Source organism: Limtongia smithiae, assembly GCF_038497785.1.
Source record: "Limtongia smithiae strain NRRL Y-17922 unplaced genomic scaffold V1518scaffold_1, whole genome shotgun sequence".
Lineage (NCBI taxonomy): Eukaryota > Fungi > Ascomycota > Lipomycetes > Lipomycetales > Lipomycetaceae > Limtongia > Limtongia smithiae.
The window spans coordinates 1573226-1592781 of record NW_027117622.1 but is presented as its reverse complement, the minus strand read 5'-3'; the positions used below and the strand labels follow the sequence as shown (position 1 = coordinate 1592781).

General features: G+C 52.8%; 9 protein-coding genes across 9 annotated transcripts; 5 read left to right on the top strand and 4 right to left on the bottom strand.

Annotated features, from left to right (window-relative positions):
• Positions 1-56: 56 nt before the first annotated feature.
• V1518DRAFT_369009 (major facilitator superfamily-domain-containing protein) lies at positions 57-1903 on the top strand (the record flags this gene model as incomplete). The annotated part of the gene is made up of 3 exons (XM_066901254.1): positions 57-758; positions 804-1079; positions 1127-1903. The coding sequence occupies 3 exons, from the start codon at positions 57-59 to the stop codon at positions 1901-1903; spliced, it is 1755 nt and encodes a 584-aa protein (XP_066762291.1).
• Positions 1904-2352: 449 nt separating this feature from the next.
• Positions 2353-3218, top strand: V1518DRAFT_409849 (RNAse P Rpr2/Rpp21/SNM1 subunit domain-containing protein). Its single transcript, XM_066902452.1, has 2 exons — positions 2353-2597; positions 2649-3218. Exons 1-2 carry the CDS (start codon positions 2407-2409, stop codon positions 3037-3039), a joined length of 582 nt encoding a protein of 193 aa, XP_066762290.1. The 5' UTR covers positions 2353-2406; the 3' UTR covers positions 3040-3218.
• V1518DRAFT_409843 (peptidyl-prolyl cis-trans isomerase-like 1) lies at positions 3117-3960 on the bottom strand. The gene has a single exon (XM_066902451.1). The coding sequence runs from the start codon at positions 3497-3499 to the stop codon at positions 3182-3184; it is 318 nt and encodes a 105-aa protein (XP_066762289.1). The 5' UTR covers positions 3500-3960; the 3' UTR covers positions 3117-3181.
• Positions 3961-4900: 940 nt separating this feature from the next.
• V1518DRAFT_403235 (uncharacterized protein) lies at positions 4901-7434 on the top strand (the record flags this gene model as incomplete). The annotated part of the gene is made up of 2 exons (XM_066901864.1): positions 4901-4988; positions 5039-7434. The coding sequence occupies 2 exons, from the start codon at positions 4901-4903 to the stop codon at positions 7432-7434; spliced, it is 2484 nt and encodes an 827-aa protein (XP_066762288.1).
• Positions 7435-9055: 1621 nt separating this feature from the next.
• On the top strand, positions 9056-9872 carry V1518DRAFT_369475 (MED6 mediator subfamily complex component-domain-containing protein; the record flags this gene model as incomplete). Its single annotated transcript, XM_066901275.1, has 2 exons — positions 9056-9146; positions 9199-9872. The coding sequence occupies 2 exons, from the start codon at positions 9056-9058 to the stop codon at positions 9870-9872; spliced, it is 765 nt and encodes a 254-aa protein (XP_066762287.1).
• A 236-nt stretch (positions 9873-10108) lies between these two features.
• On the bottom strand, positions 10109-11522 carry V1518DRAFT_424852 (IPP transferase-domain-containing protein; the record flags this gene model as incomplete). Its single annotated transcript, XM_066905886.1, has 2 exons — positions 10109-11401; positions 11451-11522. The coding sequence occupies 2 exons, from the start codon at positions 11520-11522 to the stop codon at positions 10109-10111; spliced, it is 1365 nt and encodes a 454-aa protein (XP_066762286.1).
• Positions 11523-12157: 635 nt separating this feature from the next.
• On the top strand, positions 12158-12738 carry V1518DRAFT_436382 (uncharacterized protein; the record flags this gene model as incomplete). Its single annotated transcript, XM_066906291.1, has 2 exons — positions 12158-12318; positions 12375-12738. The coding sequence occupies 2 exons, from the start codon at positions 12158-12160 to the stop codon at positions 12736-12738; spliced, it is 525 nt and encodes a 174-aa protein (XP_066762285.1).
• Positions 12739-12744: 6 nt separating this feature from the next.
• On the bottom strand, positions 12745-14942 carry V1518DRAFT_409832 (WD40-repeat-containing domain protein). Its single transcript, XM_066902450.1, has one exon. It carries the CDS (start codon positions 14791-14793, stop codon positions 12868-12870), a length of 1926 nt encoding a protein of 641 aa, XP_066762284.1. The 5' UTR covers positions 14794-14942; the 3' UTR covers positions 12745-12867.
• On the bottom strand, positions 14943-19434 carry V1518DRAFT_409830 (uncharacterized protein). Its single transcript, XM_066902449.1, has 2 exons — positions 19172-19434; positions 14943-19101 (listed from the first exon to the last, which is right to left on the bottom strand). The coding sequence occupies exons 1-2, from the start codon at positions 19223-19225 to the stop codon at positions 15271-15273; spliced, it is 3885 nt and encodes a 1294-aa protein (XP_066762283.1). The 5' UTR covers positions 19226-19434; the 3' UTR covers positions 14943-15270.
• Positions 19435-19556: the final 122 nt, after the last annotated feature.

The window sequence follows — 19556 nt, the reverse complement described above, 5'->3', positions numbered from 1 at the left end:
CCACAACCACCGCCGCCATGGACATCGACACCGCCAACATCCAGATCGTCGACTCCATGGGTTCACGCAGTGAAGTCGCGGGCACCCTTGGCCTGAGCCGCATCGTGACCCTTCACCGCGCCGCTTCCCCTGAAGAAGCTGTTCCTGCGCAGCCACCGCCGTCGCCAGACCCGGAAGCGAGGCCGCCAGTCTTTCGCTCCGCATGGCATGAAGTCGCATGCATTCTCACACTCGCAATGGCGCCGGTCATGAACTCGGCGAACCAGGGCGCAATGCTGCTCGCGCTACCGACAATCTCGACCTACTACGGCATCGAGGGCGCGGAGCTCTCGTGGACGGTAACTTCCTACTCGCTTGTTACTGGCGCGACCATGCTCGTGATGGCGCGCATCGCCGACATCGTCGGGCGCAAGCGCACATTGCTCGTCGGCTTCACGTGGTACGCGTTGTTCTCGCTTGTCGCAGGCTTCATGCGCAACAACATCGCGTTCGACGCCATGCGCGGTATTCAGGCGCTGGGCGGCGCCGCGTCGCCATCTGCGGCGGTCGGCATAATCGGCGTTATCTATCCGGCCTCGCGTCGCAAGAACAAAGCGCTCGCAACGTTCGCCGCTGGCGCGCCCGTGGGCTTCACCACCGGTGTTGTGCTCGCTGGTATTTGCACACAGTTCATCGGCTGGCAGGCGATTGTATTTTTTTTCGCAATTTTATATGGCATCCTTGCAATCGTGCTGTATTTCATTGTTCCATCGGACGAGGTCTCGTTCCAGGCCGCTTCAGACCTCGCGGTGGCACGCGGCGAGCCCGCGTTTGTGCGTGTTGAACGTGACCTGCGCAGCGCGCTGAACCTCTTGCGCTCGCTCGACTGGCTTGGCGTTGTGTTGTCGTTTGTTGGGCTGACGCTGCTTATCTTTTCCATCTCGCAGTCCGGCGGCACGACGCGCGGATGGCGCACGCCCTATATCATCGTATTGCTGATCGTTTCGATTGCGCTGATCGCGCTGTTTGTGCTCTGGGAGACTCGTGTGAAGAATCCGCTCATGCCAATGTTCATCTGGCGCTACCCGGGATTCGGACTGGTATGGTTTTGTTCAAGCTTGTTGCTATAACGTTGCTAACTCTCTAGTGCATGCTTACCGTCGCGTGCGGATGGCTCGACTTCCAGGGCGTGCTCGTGTACTTTGCCTCACTCACGTTCCAGCACATCCGCGGCTACTCCGACATCCTCACGACAGCAGCATTCCTCCCGCAATCTCTCACTGGCATCACGATCAACGTCGTCGCGGCCTTCGTCATGGACAAGATCCCCGGTCGCGTGCTTATGAGCATCGCAATGCTGGGGTTTCTTGTAGCTGCGTTACTGTGGGCATTGCAGCCGCTCGACATCACATATTGGGCAATGACGTTTCCCGCGCTCGCGATCGCGGTTGTCGGTGCTGATTTCGCATACAACGTGGGCAACCAGTTTTCGCTGTCTGCAGTGCCGCCACATCTCAAGTCTACCGCGGCGGGTATCTTCAACGTCACGACGCAGCTTGCGTCTTCAATTGGCGTGGCTATTTCGACTGCCATTGTGACGTCGAAGATTGGGAACGACATAGAACACCAGTCGCGTGAGGTTCTGCATCGCGGGTATCAGTATGCATATTGGTTTGCTGTCGCGGTGGCGGCGCTGGGGTTGGTCGCGTCGTTGTTTCTGAAGGTCGGCACACAAGGCGGGAAGGGATCGAAGGATAACGGCGAGTTGTTGATCGAGAAGCCGGCAGCTGCTGTCGCGGATCTCGAGCGTCAAGAAGACGGAGGAACAGGCGCTGTCATTCAAATCGATGGAGACATAGAGCCCGCTTCGCAGGCCGTGCCTGAGTCGCGGATTTCTCACGACAGCGAAAAGAGTAGGACATGACTTTTTGACTGGATAGACAGGCTAATAGACTGGGCTTTCAATAATTTGATCAATTCGCTGTGTTCACAGCACTATCTGCAAGGCTTAAGCACCGCCGTCGCGCTTGGCGTATTCTTCCTCCATGCGCTCGAGGTACTCGCGACCGATTCTCTCCTCGCGCTGGGCTTCAGTCTCGTTGCCGTGTTCGCCTGCGCTATTGCTTTGCGTAGCGAGCGGATTGACTCCGGCGGTCGAGTCCGTGGGGGCGGTGCCCGCGGCGCGCGTGACGGCCTCGTGCTCACGCTTGCGTCTGTCGGCAGCACGCGAAGCAGCGTTATCGGGGACGGTGTAGATCAAGGGCATGTTCCAGGGTAGAACAGTAGTGTGTGGAGTGTGAGCGGCGAAGGAGTGGTCGTCGCGGATCTTATAACCGCGAGAAGCGTGACGTCATATCTGCGCACGAAGCCACGCATCCGAGCACCACACCCGACATCACTCCTCATTTTCACACAGCCACCGCCGGCATGCCGCCGAAGCAAATAAAAAACCGAGACCAGTACCTACGCGCGTCGTTCTTGTACCAGGCCGCGCATCTCATGGGGGGCGTTGATGGCGGCGGCGCTGGGGGCGAGTGCGGCGAGGCGAGTGCGCTGCCGCTGAGCAGGTTTTACGTGTCGCAGATGCGTGCGGTTGCACGCAAGAGCGTTATTCGGCTGTGAGTATTTTTGGCGTGCTTGAGGAGTGAGCCATGTTGACGCGTGCACAGAGACCCCGAAATCAAACGAACAATGTGCAAGCGCTGCGACACTGTGCTCACGGCCGGCGTCACATGCGCAGCGGTGGTGGAGAATTTGTCGCACAGGCGCCTTGCGCATGCGGACGTGCTGGTGCATAAGTGCATGGCGTGCGGGCTTGCGAAGAGGTATCCCGTCGGGCGGAATAGAGAGTATGTGCCGCATTCGGGGAGAGCGGTTGTGACGGCGGCGGGCCAGGCGCATGGGAAACAGAATCAAACGCACAAGTCGCAGACGCGGACACAGAAGCAGGAGAAGCAGAAGCAAACACACGACCAGACAGAGCGACGGGACAAGGATGTGCAGGAGCAGCAGCAAGAGCAGCCGACAATACAACAGCCGCAGAGGTTGGCAAAGCGGTAGGAGTTCCATGAGGAAAGACCGCTCGCAGCAGATCGAAGAGCCACCGCAGCTGCCGCAGCCATCGAGACACCCCAAAATTCTGCGTAACGCTCGCTCAGCAATAGTGTGCGATATTGTATATTACATTCAGTAGACATACATTCTACAGCGCGACCGCGCGCAAGATCTTAATTTCCTCTACAGGCCGATCTGCTGCGCCAGTCCGCACAAGCGCCATGCGCTGCACGACCCGCAATCCCTCGCTCACGCGGCCAAAGATGGCATGCTTTCCATCCAACCACGGCGTCGGCGCAAGCGTGATGAAGAACTGTGATCCGTTCGTATCCGGCCCTGAGTTGGCCATGCTGAGAATACCAGCGCCAACGTGTTTTAGTGACGGGTTTAGTTCGTCCTCAAATTTGTCGCCGTAAATCGACACGCCGCCGCGGCCAGTGCCGGTCGGGTCCCCGCCTTGGATCATGAAGTCCTAGTTGTCAGGATTAGCGTGTGTCTGGTCCATATTTGAACACTAAATCGTACTGGTATTATTCGGTGAAACTGTCGTCCTTGGTTAGCTTTTGTAGTATCGGCAGCCTCAGAAGGTATTCACTCACAATTGTGCCGTTGTAGTATCCTCTCCGCGCCTGTTCTAGTTAACATCCGGTATCACGAATACCGCTCCACATGACGTACCAGCTCATAAAAGTTCTTGCACGTCTAAATCTGCCGTTAGTCGTACGTCCGAGTCATCATAACGGCGGGTTGTGATACCTTCGGTGCATGGTCGTAGTATAGTTCGATGGTGATCGGACCCTGTGCGCGTTTCAGTCAGCCCCCCACACTCACGCACCACAAAATCGTCACAATGACGACAGCGCACCATCGAGGTCTCTAATAGTACGTTCCCGCTCATGTCGCAGTTATGGTTGTGCGTCGACGGCTCTAGGAAACCGAGTTAGCTATGAGCAGTGCTCGGCGGGTAAGGGTTTGACGCGTTCGCGACTCTCGTGGAGCGAAAGACATAACGCGTCTTTTGCTGCTGTAATTGTTGCGCACGCATCTGACGACCTTCCATCCATCTGATTCTTCTTACGTGTGTATTTCGATTCACGCGTGCTGCAATTTCTAGGCACTGTCTAATATGCTTGCCACTCTAATACACTGATCGCATCTTGGTCAGCGCTCGCGATCTGACAACGCAACTTCTGGCGCTGCGACTTGTTCGCTATTCGTTATGGGCCAGAAGCAAGCTGCCTCCGGAACAATAGTCGTTGACAAACTGATGATACCAGCTTCGCTGTGGTGGGGAGCAGGAGTCGCTTGGTGTATGTGCAGCAGTTAACTAGGACTAGCTACCGTGGTGTTAACATTATTTACTACACGTGTTGCGTGGTGGCTGCGTGCGTCTGCATCGCTTGCAAACAGTCAGCTACAAAGACCGCAGGTGACGTGTGGTAGAGTCTTTGAAAGGGGCGGAGACGCGTCGATCATGTACTAGATCGCGTGTTGCACGCGCGCGTCGATGATCCGCGCGATCAGCTCCGCGTCCTGACTAGTGCCGCCCCTGTGACGTCAACGCGCTCCACCTCCCAAACCAGCAGCTCCAAGCTCATCGCCGTCGATTCTCGGTACCGCGATCGGAGCGAAGAAGATTCTTTTCGTATTCTTTGTTTAGCTTCGTGCGAGAGCCTGATTCTCGCCTGGGCACGTCCCTCGCGATGTGTGCCGGTCATTGATCGACGCGTGCTCGGCGCTGCGCTCTTGTCGTGGTGATCGGTTATGTCATATCCTGTTCGCTTTCTGCAAATATATATATCCGCATTCCCATACCTTCTTCTCATATCTCCAACAAACGTGTGATACCCACAGTTTATTTACAAACATGGCTCCTACTGTGACGAAATCCACTGATCCCCTGAGGCGCGACACGGATATCGACAGAGCGCTACATGGCTACGGCATGATTGAAGGTTAAGCCGCTTGCTTCTAAATTGCTATATGAATATACTAACTATCACAGCATTCAAGCTCGGAAAGATGCCGACGAATGGGCAGCTTGATATCGCGCTTGGAAAGCTGCTCAAGTCGGATATTATGAATACCTCAGCCGCCGCGAACAAGCAACTGTCTGCCGATAGTCAGGCTGTTTTGAGAAATGTTGTCAGACTCATTGAATGCTCGCGCTCGCTTCTTGTGTCTAAGAACAAGGGTAACTTGTTGCAAGAGTTCTTGTGGCACTCGTCGCTCGCGGCCGAGGAGAACAACGGGCTGCACAATGGTCGTATGGTACCGCCAGATGATGCGACGTTGATTGATCATGGTGCGGCAGTCGACGGGTTGAAAGACCTGGGGTTGCTGATTATTACAAACGGTGAGTTTCGCAAGTTGCTAAGCGACGCTGTCGTGTTGATGCGCGACATCGTCGGCGACGTTGGCGCGAAGGCTGTCGGACAGATCAAGCCTGACCAAGACGAGCTGGCGCAGATCGATAACCCCGTCATGCCGGGCGAGGAGTGGGCTCAGAACAAGGACGAATTTAAGCAACAAGCCAGCGATGTTGGGAACTCTCTGCGAGCCAAGAGAGAAGATTACATGAAAAATGGCCTCAGCGATGGTGATCAGGCGCAAATCGATCGGTTCAAGAGCGACACCAAGGATTATCTTTCCAAGAAAGTGCCACCGGAGCGACGTGAGCAGATCATCGAGCGCCTCAAGCGCGTTGTTGTCAGCATCCAAAGTCATCCGGACTATCAAAGCGCTATCGACTCGTTGCTCGACCTTGTCGAGACTTATTCCGGATACTTGCAGCGCGTGTCGACGGACGACAAGACCAAGGACGCGTCGCAGAAGTTTGCAGAAAGCGGCCACTTCAAAGCTGCGCAGAGCAATCTTCGGCTATTAATTGAGCGACTTGCGAATGACACTTCCTTGGCCGGTGTGTTTAGCGCCGTTGATGATATCTATCGTGCAATCGAAAACGACAACGCGCTGAAAAGCTGGTTCCACGACGTCGACTCGTACCTGCGCAAGTGTCTGAAGCATAAGGGATATATGACCGCGGCGAAGGCAACGGAAGATTACACACTACTCAGCGATCGTGGAAAGGATTTGTTTACCACAAAATATAGAGGCTACGCCGATCGTTTCTCGGACGAGATTTCCACCGTTGTCGACGGATTCGAGTCAGACCCTTGGAATCAGAAGTTTGCGAGCGAGGCGAAGGAGCTTGCTTCTCAGATCGGCACCGACAAGAAGGGAAATCTTGTGTTCAAGTCGAATCTGATTAAAGATATTGGGAATGTCGTTCTTCCGGAGCTGGTAGAGACGATTCACTATCTACCTCTTCCACGCATCGAATACTCTGATCGCCAGATCGACGTCGTAATCGAGAATCTCGTGCTGCAGTCTGCGAATTTATTGCCGAACTTGATCGAGGTCCGTAACCATTCCTTCATGCGCTGGATGAGCCAGAAGTCGACATTCAAGCGCAATTCGTTTATGCTCCGGTTCTCGGGCATTCAATGCGACATGCGGGATGTGAATTACTACCTCTACAAAAAGACTGGAATGTGGCAACCCCGGGATATTGGACTCGTCGACATCTTCTTGGGCCGGAGTGGACTGTCGTTCACCGTGCAGCTTTCCGCCGCAACCGAGTTGAGCGGCAGCAACAAGTATTTCCAGGTGGACGACGTGACTGTCACTATCGCGTCGTTTGATCTCAAGCTGAAACGCTCGCGATATCGCATTTTGTTTTCGATTTTCAAGCCACTGCTCATTTCGCTGATGAAGTCTGCGATGAAACTCGTGCTGCAGAAGCAGATCCGCCAGGTGTTCAACGATCTGGACGAAACTATGTACCGCATTAATCTTCGCAAGAAGGCACTCGAAGATGATTCTGCCGACGCAGAGGAGAAGCCGTCAACCTTTGGTTTGTACTCTCAAGCGGCAAAGTCGGAGATGAAGCAGATCAAGGAGAAGAATGCGGAGCGGAAACGCAAGTCGCCTGCGACAACAAACGTGACTCTGATCAAGGAAAACTCGATGTTTCCCAAGGTTGTGTTTCCGCAGTCCGTCACGAGCACGAAAGCATCAAAGTACAAGGCGCTAGCATCTGAAGGCGACAAGTGGATGTCCCCTGTTTTCAATCTGACGTTGACGAAGCCCGGCACCGGTGTGAGCTTTAACGAGAAGTCTACGTCCGCCATTGCTCGCACCCCAACAGCGGTCACGTCGGCTACTACTGGCGCGCCGGCCACAATTACAAGGAGGACCACGGCAACCACACCAACTAAGACTACCACGAGCACAGCACCTGCGACTGATACCAATCGCTCCAGTTTTGCGAATGTGAAAACCGTGAACACGTCACTTAGGAATGGCGAGATTATGACAACGTTGCGCGGGTCTGGCTAAGGTGTGACAGAGTGAGCGACGTAATCTGGCACTACTTGTGTCCGCTTGATCTGAGCTGGTGAAGTTTTGATGTTCTAGCTGGCTGAACTACGACTTTGTTTGCGAAAATATCTGTCCCATCATGCTGTAGTATAAGAAATAGCTATGAAAGACTGACAGGGAACTTGGAGCTGTGTTGGATTTTGAGGTAGCAGATAGTTGCGCTGAACGCAAGTCGAAACAACCTCGGTTCAGCATCACCGGTCCTGATCACAGAGCAGCGATCAGCGCTCGTCGCACGTTCCTGCGGAAGATTATAATACAGAAAAGGAGTGTGGACCCTGTTGGATCAAGTGAAGCGTTAGTGCTGGACAATTTGCAGTGATTTATGGCGCCAGAGTGGCTTGCGAGTTGCAATCTACGGAATTGATCGGCTGGTCGAAGTGCGCCGATCTATGGGTTAACTTAAGCGGTGCGGCAGCAATTATGTTGCAGATTATTTTCGCGCTCTAACATCACCGAGAGATCGGTATCTTGCTCGATTTACCGAGCCAAGACAGCTAGTTCTACAGCGTCTTTGTCCAGAACTCCTCCAGCTGATGGTCAACCATAGCAAGTTACGACACCGAACCGATTTCGACTATTGGAAAGTTCAACGGCGACAGCAGTGGCGTTTCTATTGTCATGGTAAGTTACCAGAGTCAGTGGGGCTAGTTGAGCTCGATTTGCTGGTATACTTCAGCAGTTCAGATATCATGTACTCCTGATACGTTTCTATCCCCACCTACGGGCATCGGTCTTCATGTACGCCCACAATCAGATGGATCCCGAGTGCCTGATCGCGTACAGAGGTTCGGGTAAAAGTGAAAAGCGTACTGTATCTCGTGAAGTTTTTGTGTCTCCTTGAAGCACCTGGTGAGGAGGAATATCTGCCTTCGTGCGCTGTCTAGTAATTCGAGCGAACGCGCTAGCAGGTGCCATAGCTTCCTGCGTTACCTTCCAACATCTCATTCTAGCCGGTTCAGGTTTGGCATCCCGTGGTGGGGATATGGTGCGGCATGGGCACTGGAGCTCCTAGAGTCTTTAGAAATTAATGGCACGTACGCCGAGTCCCACACCAGACGAAGAAATAGATCTCGTTCATCCCTATCTTTTAGGACTATTGAAATGGACAAAAATTAAGATCATGTGGTGCGCTGAAGATTTGGAATGATGCTATTGTTCAATAGTTGTCTTATTATAACTAGTCTTGCTCTATTTCAAACTTCGTAATCAACCTTGATCAGAAGCAACCGCGTCTAGTGTATTTTAGCCAGCGACAATCCATCAACACAGCTCCATCGTCCTTTCGACTCTAAAGAGTTTCAATCTGCAGGGCACCGGGCGATTGCAGCAGCCGAGATGCAGGTTACGGCACGATATAGAGTAGGAGTCTAATTAGATGGGAATGAAAGATGTTACCGATGTGACGCGTTTTCGTCAATCATTGCGCACTGTCGAAGTTCGTCCCCAGAACGCCGCTGAGCCTCACCAATCTTCAACGTCAAGAAGTAGCAGATCGGCGCATGCACCTAGCGCTCTCTATTTACTGCGACGTCGCTAGTTTCCCGGACAACTATGACTTAGACGAAGCACTTGAAGCATGACAGATCAACAGAAGCAGCCAGCTCTGGACGAGCTACAGTGGCGTGCGCCGGAATGGCTGGCGATGTATGGGCTACGCTCGGATACTGGTAAGCTCTCACGAGGGCATCCTTCATTAGGACATAGCTAACCAAGATCCAGTACTGGAGTATTTTGCGCAATCTCCATTTTACGACCGATCGAGCAATAATCAGGTACTGAAGATGCAATACCAGTTCAACGCGCCGATGATGCAACCACAAGACGTAAGTCGCGCGCTCGAATCCATGCGGGGTATCGAATTCGTCATCGTGACCTCTAACCCTGCTGCCGCTCTATGGGTAATCCGCAAGCAAGATCGACTTTCGCCGACTGAAGTCGTGCCGCTGGCGACGTACTTTGTGATCAACGAAAATATCTACATGGCGCCGTCGGTGTACGCGGTGATATCCTCGCGGCTGCTTGCCGGCACGAGAAATTTGCGGGACGCGCTTGTATTGGCAGCAGATAAATTGCCAAAATTTTCGCCGTCGTTGGGGTATTCATACGCACCGATTACGCAAGAGGACGATGATCAGGTGCAACAGCACGCGCAGGAGCAAATGATGGGGCGCGCGCTTGGGAACGCGTTGATGTTTGATAATAGCCAGGAGTATCTTGATGCCGCCCCTGTTATTCCTGCTGCTGTCACGGCGAGCAGCGTTGCAGCGGCGAAAGCTGGCGCGGGCATTGCGTCGTACTCAGCCTCCCCATCCTCACGAAGGAATACCAGTCCCACAACTACACAGCCACCGGCATTGAAACGCCGACGTACCAAGAAAGATATCAAGCAATGATTTTATTTTCACACAGTCATGGTACAAGATGCAGGGCCGAGCAGGACATTCATAGAACAGAGATGGATCATGTTCTTACATATCACTCAAGAGTCTCCAGATAGGAGTCGCCCGGAGCTTCAAAGTCGAGCAGGCTTGGCTGCTACCGCCAAGACATGATCTTACCTCGACAGCTGCGGTACGGACATGTTATGCAATATAACTATATTGTACCGTAAAATAGAACCAACAATACCTTAACGGTGAACATCTCTAAAGATGCCTTCTTCGTGGTCCGCCTTCTCCGTTTGCGTCGCCTTCCACCGTTCGTACGTCTCACGCTCGCGCATGCGTTTCAGCTTTTGCCGATGCCTCCTTCCTTGTACATGCGCTTTCCAGCTCGCCTCTCCGATACACACAAAACTCTCGCCGTCGTCATTAGCGCACATTGCGCATTCATAGTGTTTCCACTCTGCAGGGTTCTGTTTCAGTCGATTTGTTGACGCAGCGACGGGTTCGATCAAGTGTGCAAGACCTGCTGGTGCACGGCGGTCAGTTGTGAGAGGACTGGTGCCCCGGAGAAAGTCGCGCGCGATCGCAATTGCAGGCGCGTCGACTGCGTCGTCCCACTTTTCCAAGTCGGTAGCATCGAGCAGTACTAGTGTGACACTTTCTGGTGCTTCTGCTACTGCATCCAGGAGTTTCTTTCGGATCCAGCGCACTTGTGTGTCAGCGTATTTTCTCGTTGCACGCTTCATTTCCTCGAGACCTGAATTGCGGTCAATAGCGTCTTTCGAATGGATATATGATAAAAACTCTTTGAACCCAATAACTTGCCAAATTCCCATCTCTGTGCTTGGTGCTGGGTCAATTGACTCGTAGAGATCACTCATTTCTTTTACCTCCGAGAGTAGATCGCCGTGCTTAACCATGTCGTCAACGCGCTTGTCCAGGCGCACGTCGAGTACGTCGGGAGCGCAGTATAGCCAGAATATGAGCGTGCGGTAGCGTGCATTGTCATTAATTTGCTTTTGTTGTCGTTGTTCGCTGTATATATCGCTCGCCCTGCGTCCTGTGGCCATGCAAATGCTAAGTGCGGTCGTGATCTTGCGACGGTCACGCGGGTGAAATTTCTCCGCCAACACTGGGTCCAGAAACTTGAGCCGATCAAATAAATCTCGTGTCTCAGCAGCCTTGATAAACTCCTTGTCTTCCTCCGTAAGTCTCTTTTCAAACTGCGAATCCTCGCTGCCACCGACCGTCATCCCGTCAAACAGAAAACTCTGGATATAGTAATGAGTGCCGCCGACGACGACCGGACATTTTCCGCGGTTAGTGATATCCGCCACTGCAAATGTGGCCTCAGATTCAAATTGCTTGACTGTGTATTGTGCAGAGCGATCGGTAATGTGGCCGAGTAAGTGGTGTTCAATCCCCATGCGCTCGACAAGAGGGTGCTTGTTGGTCATGGTGTCGAGGCCGCGGTAGACTTGCATTGAGTCACCGTTGATAACTTCTCCATTTAGTGCCCGGCATAGAGAAATACTCAGCTGAGATCGTCAGTTTAAGTCGTCTCAATGAGAGGGGACAAGAAGATACCTTGGACTTGCCAACACCAGTGGTGCCGATAATCGAGATCAACGAAGTCTTGCATCTGGGCGATGGTGGCATCGTGCTCTCATCTTCTTCAATTGTCGCGCCGTCTCCGTCGTCCGTTTGCATTTAGATGCCGTATACTCATGTGTCGCTCTTTCAGCAGAACCTACTTCTGTTGCTGCGACTCGATCATTATTGTAATGTAGTCAGCAGCAAAGATTTTTAAGGTTTAAAGGTCTTCCCTAGCGAATATCTAACGCCGGGCGCATCATCGCAACTATTCACGATCCTCCGCAAGGAGCCTAAAGATAGAATGTCTTCATGGTCACGGGTCAGTCGTGCCCCGACTAGTATTATTGAGACCGAAATGTGAGCTTCCCCGCACCTCTCGCGATTGCCTAGTCTAAGTGATCTGAAGAATCTCTCGCTCCAGTTTATATTCGGACAGTCGCGATGCATCTGAGCAACCCCACAATATCAACGAGGAGGAACAGAGACAGAAAGCTGACATCCCATCATTACCACGGCACAAGAAGCGACGGAAAGTGAGCTCGTCCAAGTCGTCGTTAGTCCCAGACTTAAAATTCCTGGAACCGTCGACTATCCCTCTGGCAGAGGATGTTACCGCTGCTGCCAACGAACCACGTAAGTCACTTGACAGAGACTACATTAGTGAGCTGCGTTCACTGACCAGCTAATTTTCTATAGAGATGTTTGAATTTAGTCTATTTTCCTCCTCAACCGGACCGTCTGTCATCGAACTCCCCCGGGAACCTGCGAAGTCCATTCTTGCGCTCGACGACGGTATTCCGCAAGCTCCGAAAGTAGTTATCAACAAGCGTCCGGATTCATATTACTTTGTCGACGACAGGTTAGCAAATTCACCTTCTCTTTCGACGCGACTCCTAGGCACTAACCGCAGAACAGCGACGAAACCAGACTTCACAAAACCCAATCCTGTGCCATCAGCGGCGCCGACATCATTGCACAATCCATGATGCCATGGCCTGGCATGCAGATGCCGTGGCGGGTCATTAATATCTCCACTCCTGTTCTCGCCAAAAAGCGCAAAGCGAATCCCAACAAAAAGCGACGGTTTGCGTTGCGAGAAAAGGCCGCACGTGTGGAAAAGCTGCGTGGCTCGGCAAAGTCATTCAAGGGGAATTACCTTGGGAACTGGAAGTTCTATAATCTACATCCGAAGTCTGTGCCCTCTGCGAAGAAGAAATTAAAGTCGGCAGAGGATGATAAGCCGAAGACGGTCAAGCCATCAAAAACCATATTGAGTTGAGAGAGATGAGCTTGAGAGTAGTATATATAGTTATATCAATTAGGTCTCTGTTGTGACAAATATCGTATACTCAGGGTGTATAACAGATATAATCCAATACAAGTCTCCGCGGTCCAATATACGGCGATTTTATAATGAACTATCATATATATCATCCAGTAAATCCATGCCCTCGATGGCCTTCCCCATGTCTATACAAATGATCGTGTTGTGTCCCACCGACGCCAATATCCGCCGATGATCAAACTGTAGATTAAAAACATGCGATGTCCGCAGATGCGGTGGCAGATACGGCGCCAGGGTGACAACAAACTTTGCGGACCAGCCGCTATCTACTGACGGCTCCCAGCACTTGATCGTGCCGTCGTGCGAACCGGTGACGAGGCGGCGGGAGTTGTACTGCAGCGTGCGAATAATCTCCGCATGTGCATCCTCTATGTACTGCACCTCACCTGTTGTGACGTTGTAAAAGTGAATGCATCGTCCAGAGCCGCCAGAGACGATCGTGTGGCCGTCAAATCCGACAGTTGCGACGCCGCGCGTGTGCTCTGTGAAGGTGCGCAAGCATTCGCCCGTGTTCAGATCCCACAGCTTTACCGACTTATCCGCCGAGCCTGTGATCACGGAGTCGCCGTGGAGTTTGAGACAATTGATTGCGCCATGGTGGCCACGCAGCGTTCGGATCCGTAGATGCGGCGACTCGCGACTCCATAAGTGTGCAACTTTATCACGGCCTGCGGACACAATGTAATTCGAGTTGAAAGCAATATCCATCACACCACCCAGGTTTGCGAGAATGATGGATACGTATTTCAGTTCTTTCATGTCCCAAATAATCATCTTCCCGTCCAGGTCCCCCGACACGATTATGTTTTCCTCGGCATTGAACTGCAAGCACAACACGCTAGCTTTGTGACCATGTAATGTTGCAATTAGCGATGACCGCTTCAAATCCCATATCTTGATGCTTGTGTCTTTCGAGCCAGAGACAATGTAATTTTTATCGAACTGTACCGCGTATATGAACATTGGCGCCATTGGCATCTGGTCCGCACCCGGCATCCATAGTCCGACTGCGGGAAGCATAGTGGGACCCACTCCGCCGACAACTTGCTGAGGAATTTGTGCAACGACGGTAGCGCCAGCAGCTGCAGCTGCTGTTGCCGCCGTCGCTACAGCATCACCAGGCACCTCGTTGTTATTGTGCAAGTGCGCTTGTGCGTTCAACGTCAGGTGTGCATATAGCTGCTGCTGATGATGTTGAATCGCCGCGTCTCGTTCAATCTGTCGAACCTGAGCTGCGGTGACTAGTGTCGCGCTGATTGACGGATAGAATGTCGTCCAGTTATATCCTCGCTCCCACTGCTTTTCTAGTTCCGCGCGCTTTTGGTAGAGGTATTGCCAATTTATACAGTACCGCCAGCGAGCCGGTGCAGTCACGGTCGAGTTGTACTTTTGCTGCGTCTCGAATGCGAGGTAGGATGCCACGACCGGATACTTGAACTTCCGCCCGATAGCCTCTAGTTCTGCCCACTCCTTGCTCCGCTCCGAGTTCCGTGTGAACAGTGCCTCGCGAGGTAATTCGAGTCCAAGCTTCTCAACAACCGCAAGCATATTCCGACACGCCTTCTCCTCAAGGTACGCACCCAACTTCGCCACGAACCGCTCGTTGAGCGACCACCCTTGCGCTCGGTACAGGTGCTGCCACACCGCCGGGTCGGTCGCTATAGAGTGCCAGCGCCGGCACACTAACGACGCTGCCATGATGTCTGGCAGTCCTAGATGCTGGAATATCTTGAGGACGAGCTCGAACGGCAGTGCGACACACGGATCTGACCGGGACGGCATGGCGCCTGCCTGCGAATTTTGTGAACCCCGACCGCCATTACTGGACATAAGCTGGGCGGACTGCTGTAACCGGTATAGGATCTCGTCCTTTTCGTGTAATGTAAGAGACTGGAACTCGTCCGACCCGCAGACACTGAGGAGCGTAGCGAGGATTGCTGTTGCCGGCGTACTCAGCATCGTCGACGCTGTGTGCGCGCTGTATTTCATATTGCCTTTCGTTCAAATAACAGTCGCTTCTTCTGTATCGCCAACCATGACTCGCGTACACTGTATGAACATTTAGACAATGATACGCGGCCTGCTATCAGTGATAGTTCGTTAGCATGGTCTTGCTGCTAGGGGTTCCTACGGTCAGGTGCCAAGATCCCTGACCTCGTTGGGACTTTGTCGGTTCGTCCCGATCCGAAGACCCCCCCCGCGGGACCACAGGGCTCATGAGACTTTCGCCTGATCCTCAGGTTAGATGTTTAGCAGACCTCCATGGCTAGTCATTTACTAGCTACTTTTGATGGGCATATCCGAAAGCAATCTCATCAGCAGAATTAACTGTACTAAACATACAACGGAACGCAAGAACAAACGACTGGAACGCCAATAGAAAATGTGTAGCGTGGATCTTTTTATAGCTACAAACAAGAGAGCATCAAAAATAGAATAATATACAATTCGAAGGTTGGGGTCACCTCACCGCTTAACAGTCGGTGGCGCTAAGTACCCATTCTCCGAAACTGGGCTCGTCACGGTTTGACCACCCTCATTAGGCCTCTCCGTTGGCGACCATCCCGCCACCGCACCGCCAACAATAGACGGAACCATTGCAAGCGCACCAAGCGAGCTTCCGGAGCGTCGCCGTGCACTGTGGGTTACCGGGGACCCAGGTCGCGATTCGTCGTTGCGATTGCCAAAGAGCGATAAGGTGCTCATAGACTGCTTCCAGTGCTGATACATCTGTCGCGGCCTCCGGAACTTCAGCTCGTTGACACGCCCACCACGAACACGCTTGAGGAACACCAAATCGTTGCGAATCTGCTCGATGCCCGCATTCCACTGGTACTGCTTATCAAGAACAGTTCCACCAGGTGAACGAAGCTCGATCTTCTCCTCCTCGTCCGAGTCCGCCTTCTCCTTCTTGAACGGCCAGAAAAACATGATACCCTTCCAGATCGCCGAGAGAAACGTAGAAATGTATCCCCAGATGAATCTGAAAACGATGCCGACGGGCTTGTAAATCGCATATGCAACCCGGTCCGGAATGCAAATACGCAAAAACACGCCTACAGGAATGGACACAAATCCGATCACAAGCGAGACAGCCCACATCGGCCCAGTGATGCGCTCTATGGAGAAAGCATTGCCGCCAACAAACATGATCAAAACCTGACCGCCACACATGATCGCCGCAATGCCCATGAAGAAAAAGTTGCGTGACAAGCCCTCGAAGAAATTCAGCTTGTTATCAAGTCGTCGGTTCACAAACATGTTGAAAAACTGCATCCATACGAAAGCGTTAAATACCATAGTATCAAGCTGCTGCAATCCAGTCGTGTCGTCAGCGCTGAAACCCCAAATCTTAGCACCAGCGAAATGAAGAACAAAAGTCGCACCAAGCTGATAAGCAGCCTGGCCAATCATCATCTTCCACATAGTCACGGTAATCAAGCCCTCAGATCTAGGTGACGGAGGACGGTCGAGAAGCGATCGCGTAGGCGGATCAGTAGCAAGTGCGAGCGCGGCGAAAGTATCCATAATCAAGTTAACCCAGAGAAGCTGCACGGCAGTCATGACGGAGTCGCCATCACTGGACTGAATCGCAGACACAAACGTGAGCAAGACCGCAGCAATATTGACCGTAACCTGAAACTGCAAAAATTTCTTGACCGCATCGTTGACCGCACGACCCCAAAGCAGAGCTTTTACGATGCTTGAGAAATTATCGTCCATAAGGATAATATCGGACGCTTCCTTAGCAACCTCGGTGCCGGCGATACCCATGGAAAAACCAACATCAGCCATCGTAAGAGCAGGCGCGTCATTAGTACCGTCGCCAGTAACAGCGACAGTCTCTCCCATGCGCTTCAAGCGCTGAACGAGCAATCTCTTGTCCTGAGGACTCGAACGCGCGAGCACCTGCAGCTTGGGGATAATCAGATCGCGTTCCTTAGGGTCCATCGCACGAAAGTCAGGCCCCTGCATGACAACACCGCCAGTGTAGATACCGCAATCAGTAGCGATAGCTTTTGCCGTAACAATATTATCGCCAGTAACCATTCGAACAACAACGCCAGCGCGCTGGCAGTCCTGAACGGCTTCAATAACACCGATTCTGAGAGGGTCCATGATGCCAACAAGACCAATCCATGTCATGCTGGCAAAAACATCTGCGTAATTCTTAACCTGTGTAGCATCATCCTCGTTGCAAGTGATTCCAGGAGGCGGCCAAAAATCAAAGTCGTTGTACGACAGACCAATAGTTCGAAGCGATTTCTCGGCGTAAGACGTAATAAGAGCATCCATGGACATTCGCACATCGCTAGGCATGAACTTCACTGTATAACCATCACGCTCCGAAGTCCCTGCGATATCGCTGATGTATGAGGTACTATGAGCGAGAACAATCTCACTGGCACCCTTCACAAATAGTCTGAACTTCTTGCGGCCGTTAGAGTCGGTAAAGGATATCACAACGCCCATGGACTTCTTAGAAGAATCAAACGGAAACAGCTGCGTAATAGGAATATTCGACTGCTCTGTCTGAAGCGGTCCCATCGCAAGATAACTGCGCGCAAAGTTGAGCAAAGCAGTCTCCGTCTTGGAACCGACGAAAATCTCCTCAGTATCGGCATCTTCGAATGCGGTCGTGTTCATGTAAATGCTCTGCAGCAGAAGAGTCTTGACGCCAGACGAAATACTGCTCTGAACAGAAGTAATGGGAATCTGAGTATCGCTTGGCGCCCTCTGGTCGTAGATGGAAGAGCTGTCAGAATCCTTGGATGCGAGTTTTCCAAAGTCGGCCTTGAAGTGGGTATCGGCCCCAATAGAGCCGGCAACGACGGTCATCTTGTTTTGCGTGAGCGTGCCTGTCTTGTCGGAGCAAATAGTCGTAGCATTGCCCATAGTTTCGCAAGACTTGAGGACGCGAACAAGATTGTTATCTCGAAGCATTCGCTTCGTAGCAAAAGCCAATGCGAGTGTAACAGCAAGCGGGAGACCCTCTGGGACTGCGACAGCAATGAGGGTAACGCAAGTAATCACGAAGGTCAGAAACTCCTCGCCCTTCTTGGTAGACGTATCGGTGTTGTGTGGCAATTCGCCAAGGAACCGCAGAAGCAAGATAACGAATAGAAGAACAGACGCGCCACCGCCCCACTTTGCAATGGTCTCGGCAATCACGTTAAGCTTTTCCTGAAGCGGAGTCGATTCCTCACTGTCGTCGCTGCGAAGATCCATCATGGTCTTACCGTTGGCAGAGTTCGGACCGACCGCCGTAACCAGGAAAGTACCAAAACCCTCGAGAACCTTGGAGCCAGAGAGAATGAACGGATCCAGCTTAGAGATCTCGGGCGAAGAAGGAGTGAGCGTGGTCGTCAGCGACAGCCTCTTGAGAGTCGCGCGCACTTCGGCAGCAGGCACTTTCTTGAGCGCGTCGGTTTCACCAGTGGCCGCAGATTCGTCGCAGCGAATTTGATGGCCCTGAATCAAAATACCATCGACAGGAACCATGTCACCCTGTTCGAGAAGCATAACGTCACCGGGAAGCACGTCGAAGATTGAGAGCGAGCTAGTCTTGCCGGACCGAATAACCTTAACTTCGCGATCGTCTTTGCGCTTGTTGAGTTTCGCAAACTGAAGCTCCTTCTGCCAGTCGTTCAGTGCACCGACGAGAACGACGACCACAACGGCGACCATAATAGCAACACCCTCAATCCAGTCGACTTTAGGTTCCGGGTTGCCTTCGCGATCGTATTCCGTCGGAGTACCCAAGGTTTCGTAGAGACCGAGGGCAAAAGAGACAATTGCAGCGACGGTCAAAAGAATTAGCATTTTGTCGGAGAGAGCGATGATAATGAGCTTCCATAGTGGCTTTGTCCGCTTGTCGGGTAAAACGTTTCTGCCATAAACCCGCTCGCGCGCGGCGAAGTCCTCGTCGACGGAGAGTCCGGTGTCGACATTGGTTTCGAGTTTTGCGCTGATACCCTCGATTCCCTCGAGATCGTGGAAGATGAAGAGAGCTTGCTGCTCGTTGTGATTGAGCAGCGACAGCTGCTTCGGAGAAACCTTGAAGGTCGTGCCGTCTAGAAGACCAGCAGGCTCCTCTTCGAGAGCGGCCTTGAGGAGCTCTTCTGGTGGGATGAGAGGCTTGACAGAGACCTCGGTGGAGAATGTGGTCGACGAGCGGCGCGAGGCGGTAGTAGGCGAGGTGGGAGCGAGGTGCTGGGTGTCCATGCCAGTGGATGGCGTGGATGGGCTGAACTCCACAGAGGGCGAGATCTGCGAGGAAGCATCGTCGACGGCCAGCTTATAAGTGACGGTCAGGACAACGCACGAGCAGCAATGCGCAGCAATAGCACGCGGTTAGATGACGTACAGTAGTATCAATGTGTATGGTAGGCGGCGGGAGCTTCGCGTTAGAGGACGACATTTTGCAGCTGTTGGTGCCGATGACGACAGGACGCTCGGGCAGTCAGCTGCGGCAGGTAGCTTGCGGCACGGTAGAAGAGCAGGCGGCATATACAAGTGGTGGCTATGAAGGAGGGCGTCTTCACAGCCGCGACGATGGCGGAGAAGCGAAGGAGGCGAGGCGGGCAGGTCGATATAGGGCGGCGGGCGTGCGCCGTATCAGAATGCCACACTACGACGGCCTCGTCCACGCTGTCGCGCCGCCGACCCTCCACTATTTTGGCTCTACCTCTTCTGGCCTAGCCCCCGAGCTTAAGCTGCCCCTGCCGCGCTCTGCCAGACCCTCCGCAGTC

What these genes read in the sequence shown, in the direction of transcription:
- V1518DRAFT_409849 (XM_066902452.1), top strand. Translation starts at nt 2,407, where the DNA reads ATGCCGCCGAAGCAAATAAAAAACCGAGACCAGTACCTACGCGCGTCG. An exon ending in CGCAAGAGCGTTATTCGGCT is followed by an intron (nt 2,598 to 2,648) that starts GTGAGTATTTTT and finishes ACGCGTGCACAG; the next exon opens with AGACCCCGAAATCAAACGAA.
- V1518DRAFT_409843 (XM_066902451.1), bottom strand. Translation starts at nt 3,499, where the DNA reads ATGATCCAAGGCGGGGACCCGACCGGCACTGGCCGCGGCGGCGTGTCG.
- V1518DRAFT_409832 (XM_066902450.1), bottom strand. Translation starts at nt 14,793, where the DNA reads ATGAAATACAGCGCGCACACAGCGTCGACGATGCTGAGTACGCCGGCA.
- V1518DRAFT_409830 (XM_066902449.1), bottom strand. Translation starts at nt 19,225, where the DNA reads ATGTCGTCCTCTAACGCGAAGCTCCCGCCGCCTACCATACACATTGAT. An exon ending in CCATACACATTGATACTACT is followed by an intron (nt 19,102 to 19,171) that starts GTACGTCATCTA and finishes GTCACTTATAAG; the next exon opens with CTGGCCGTCGACGATGCTTC.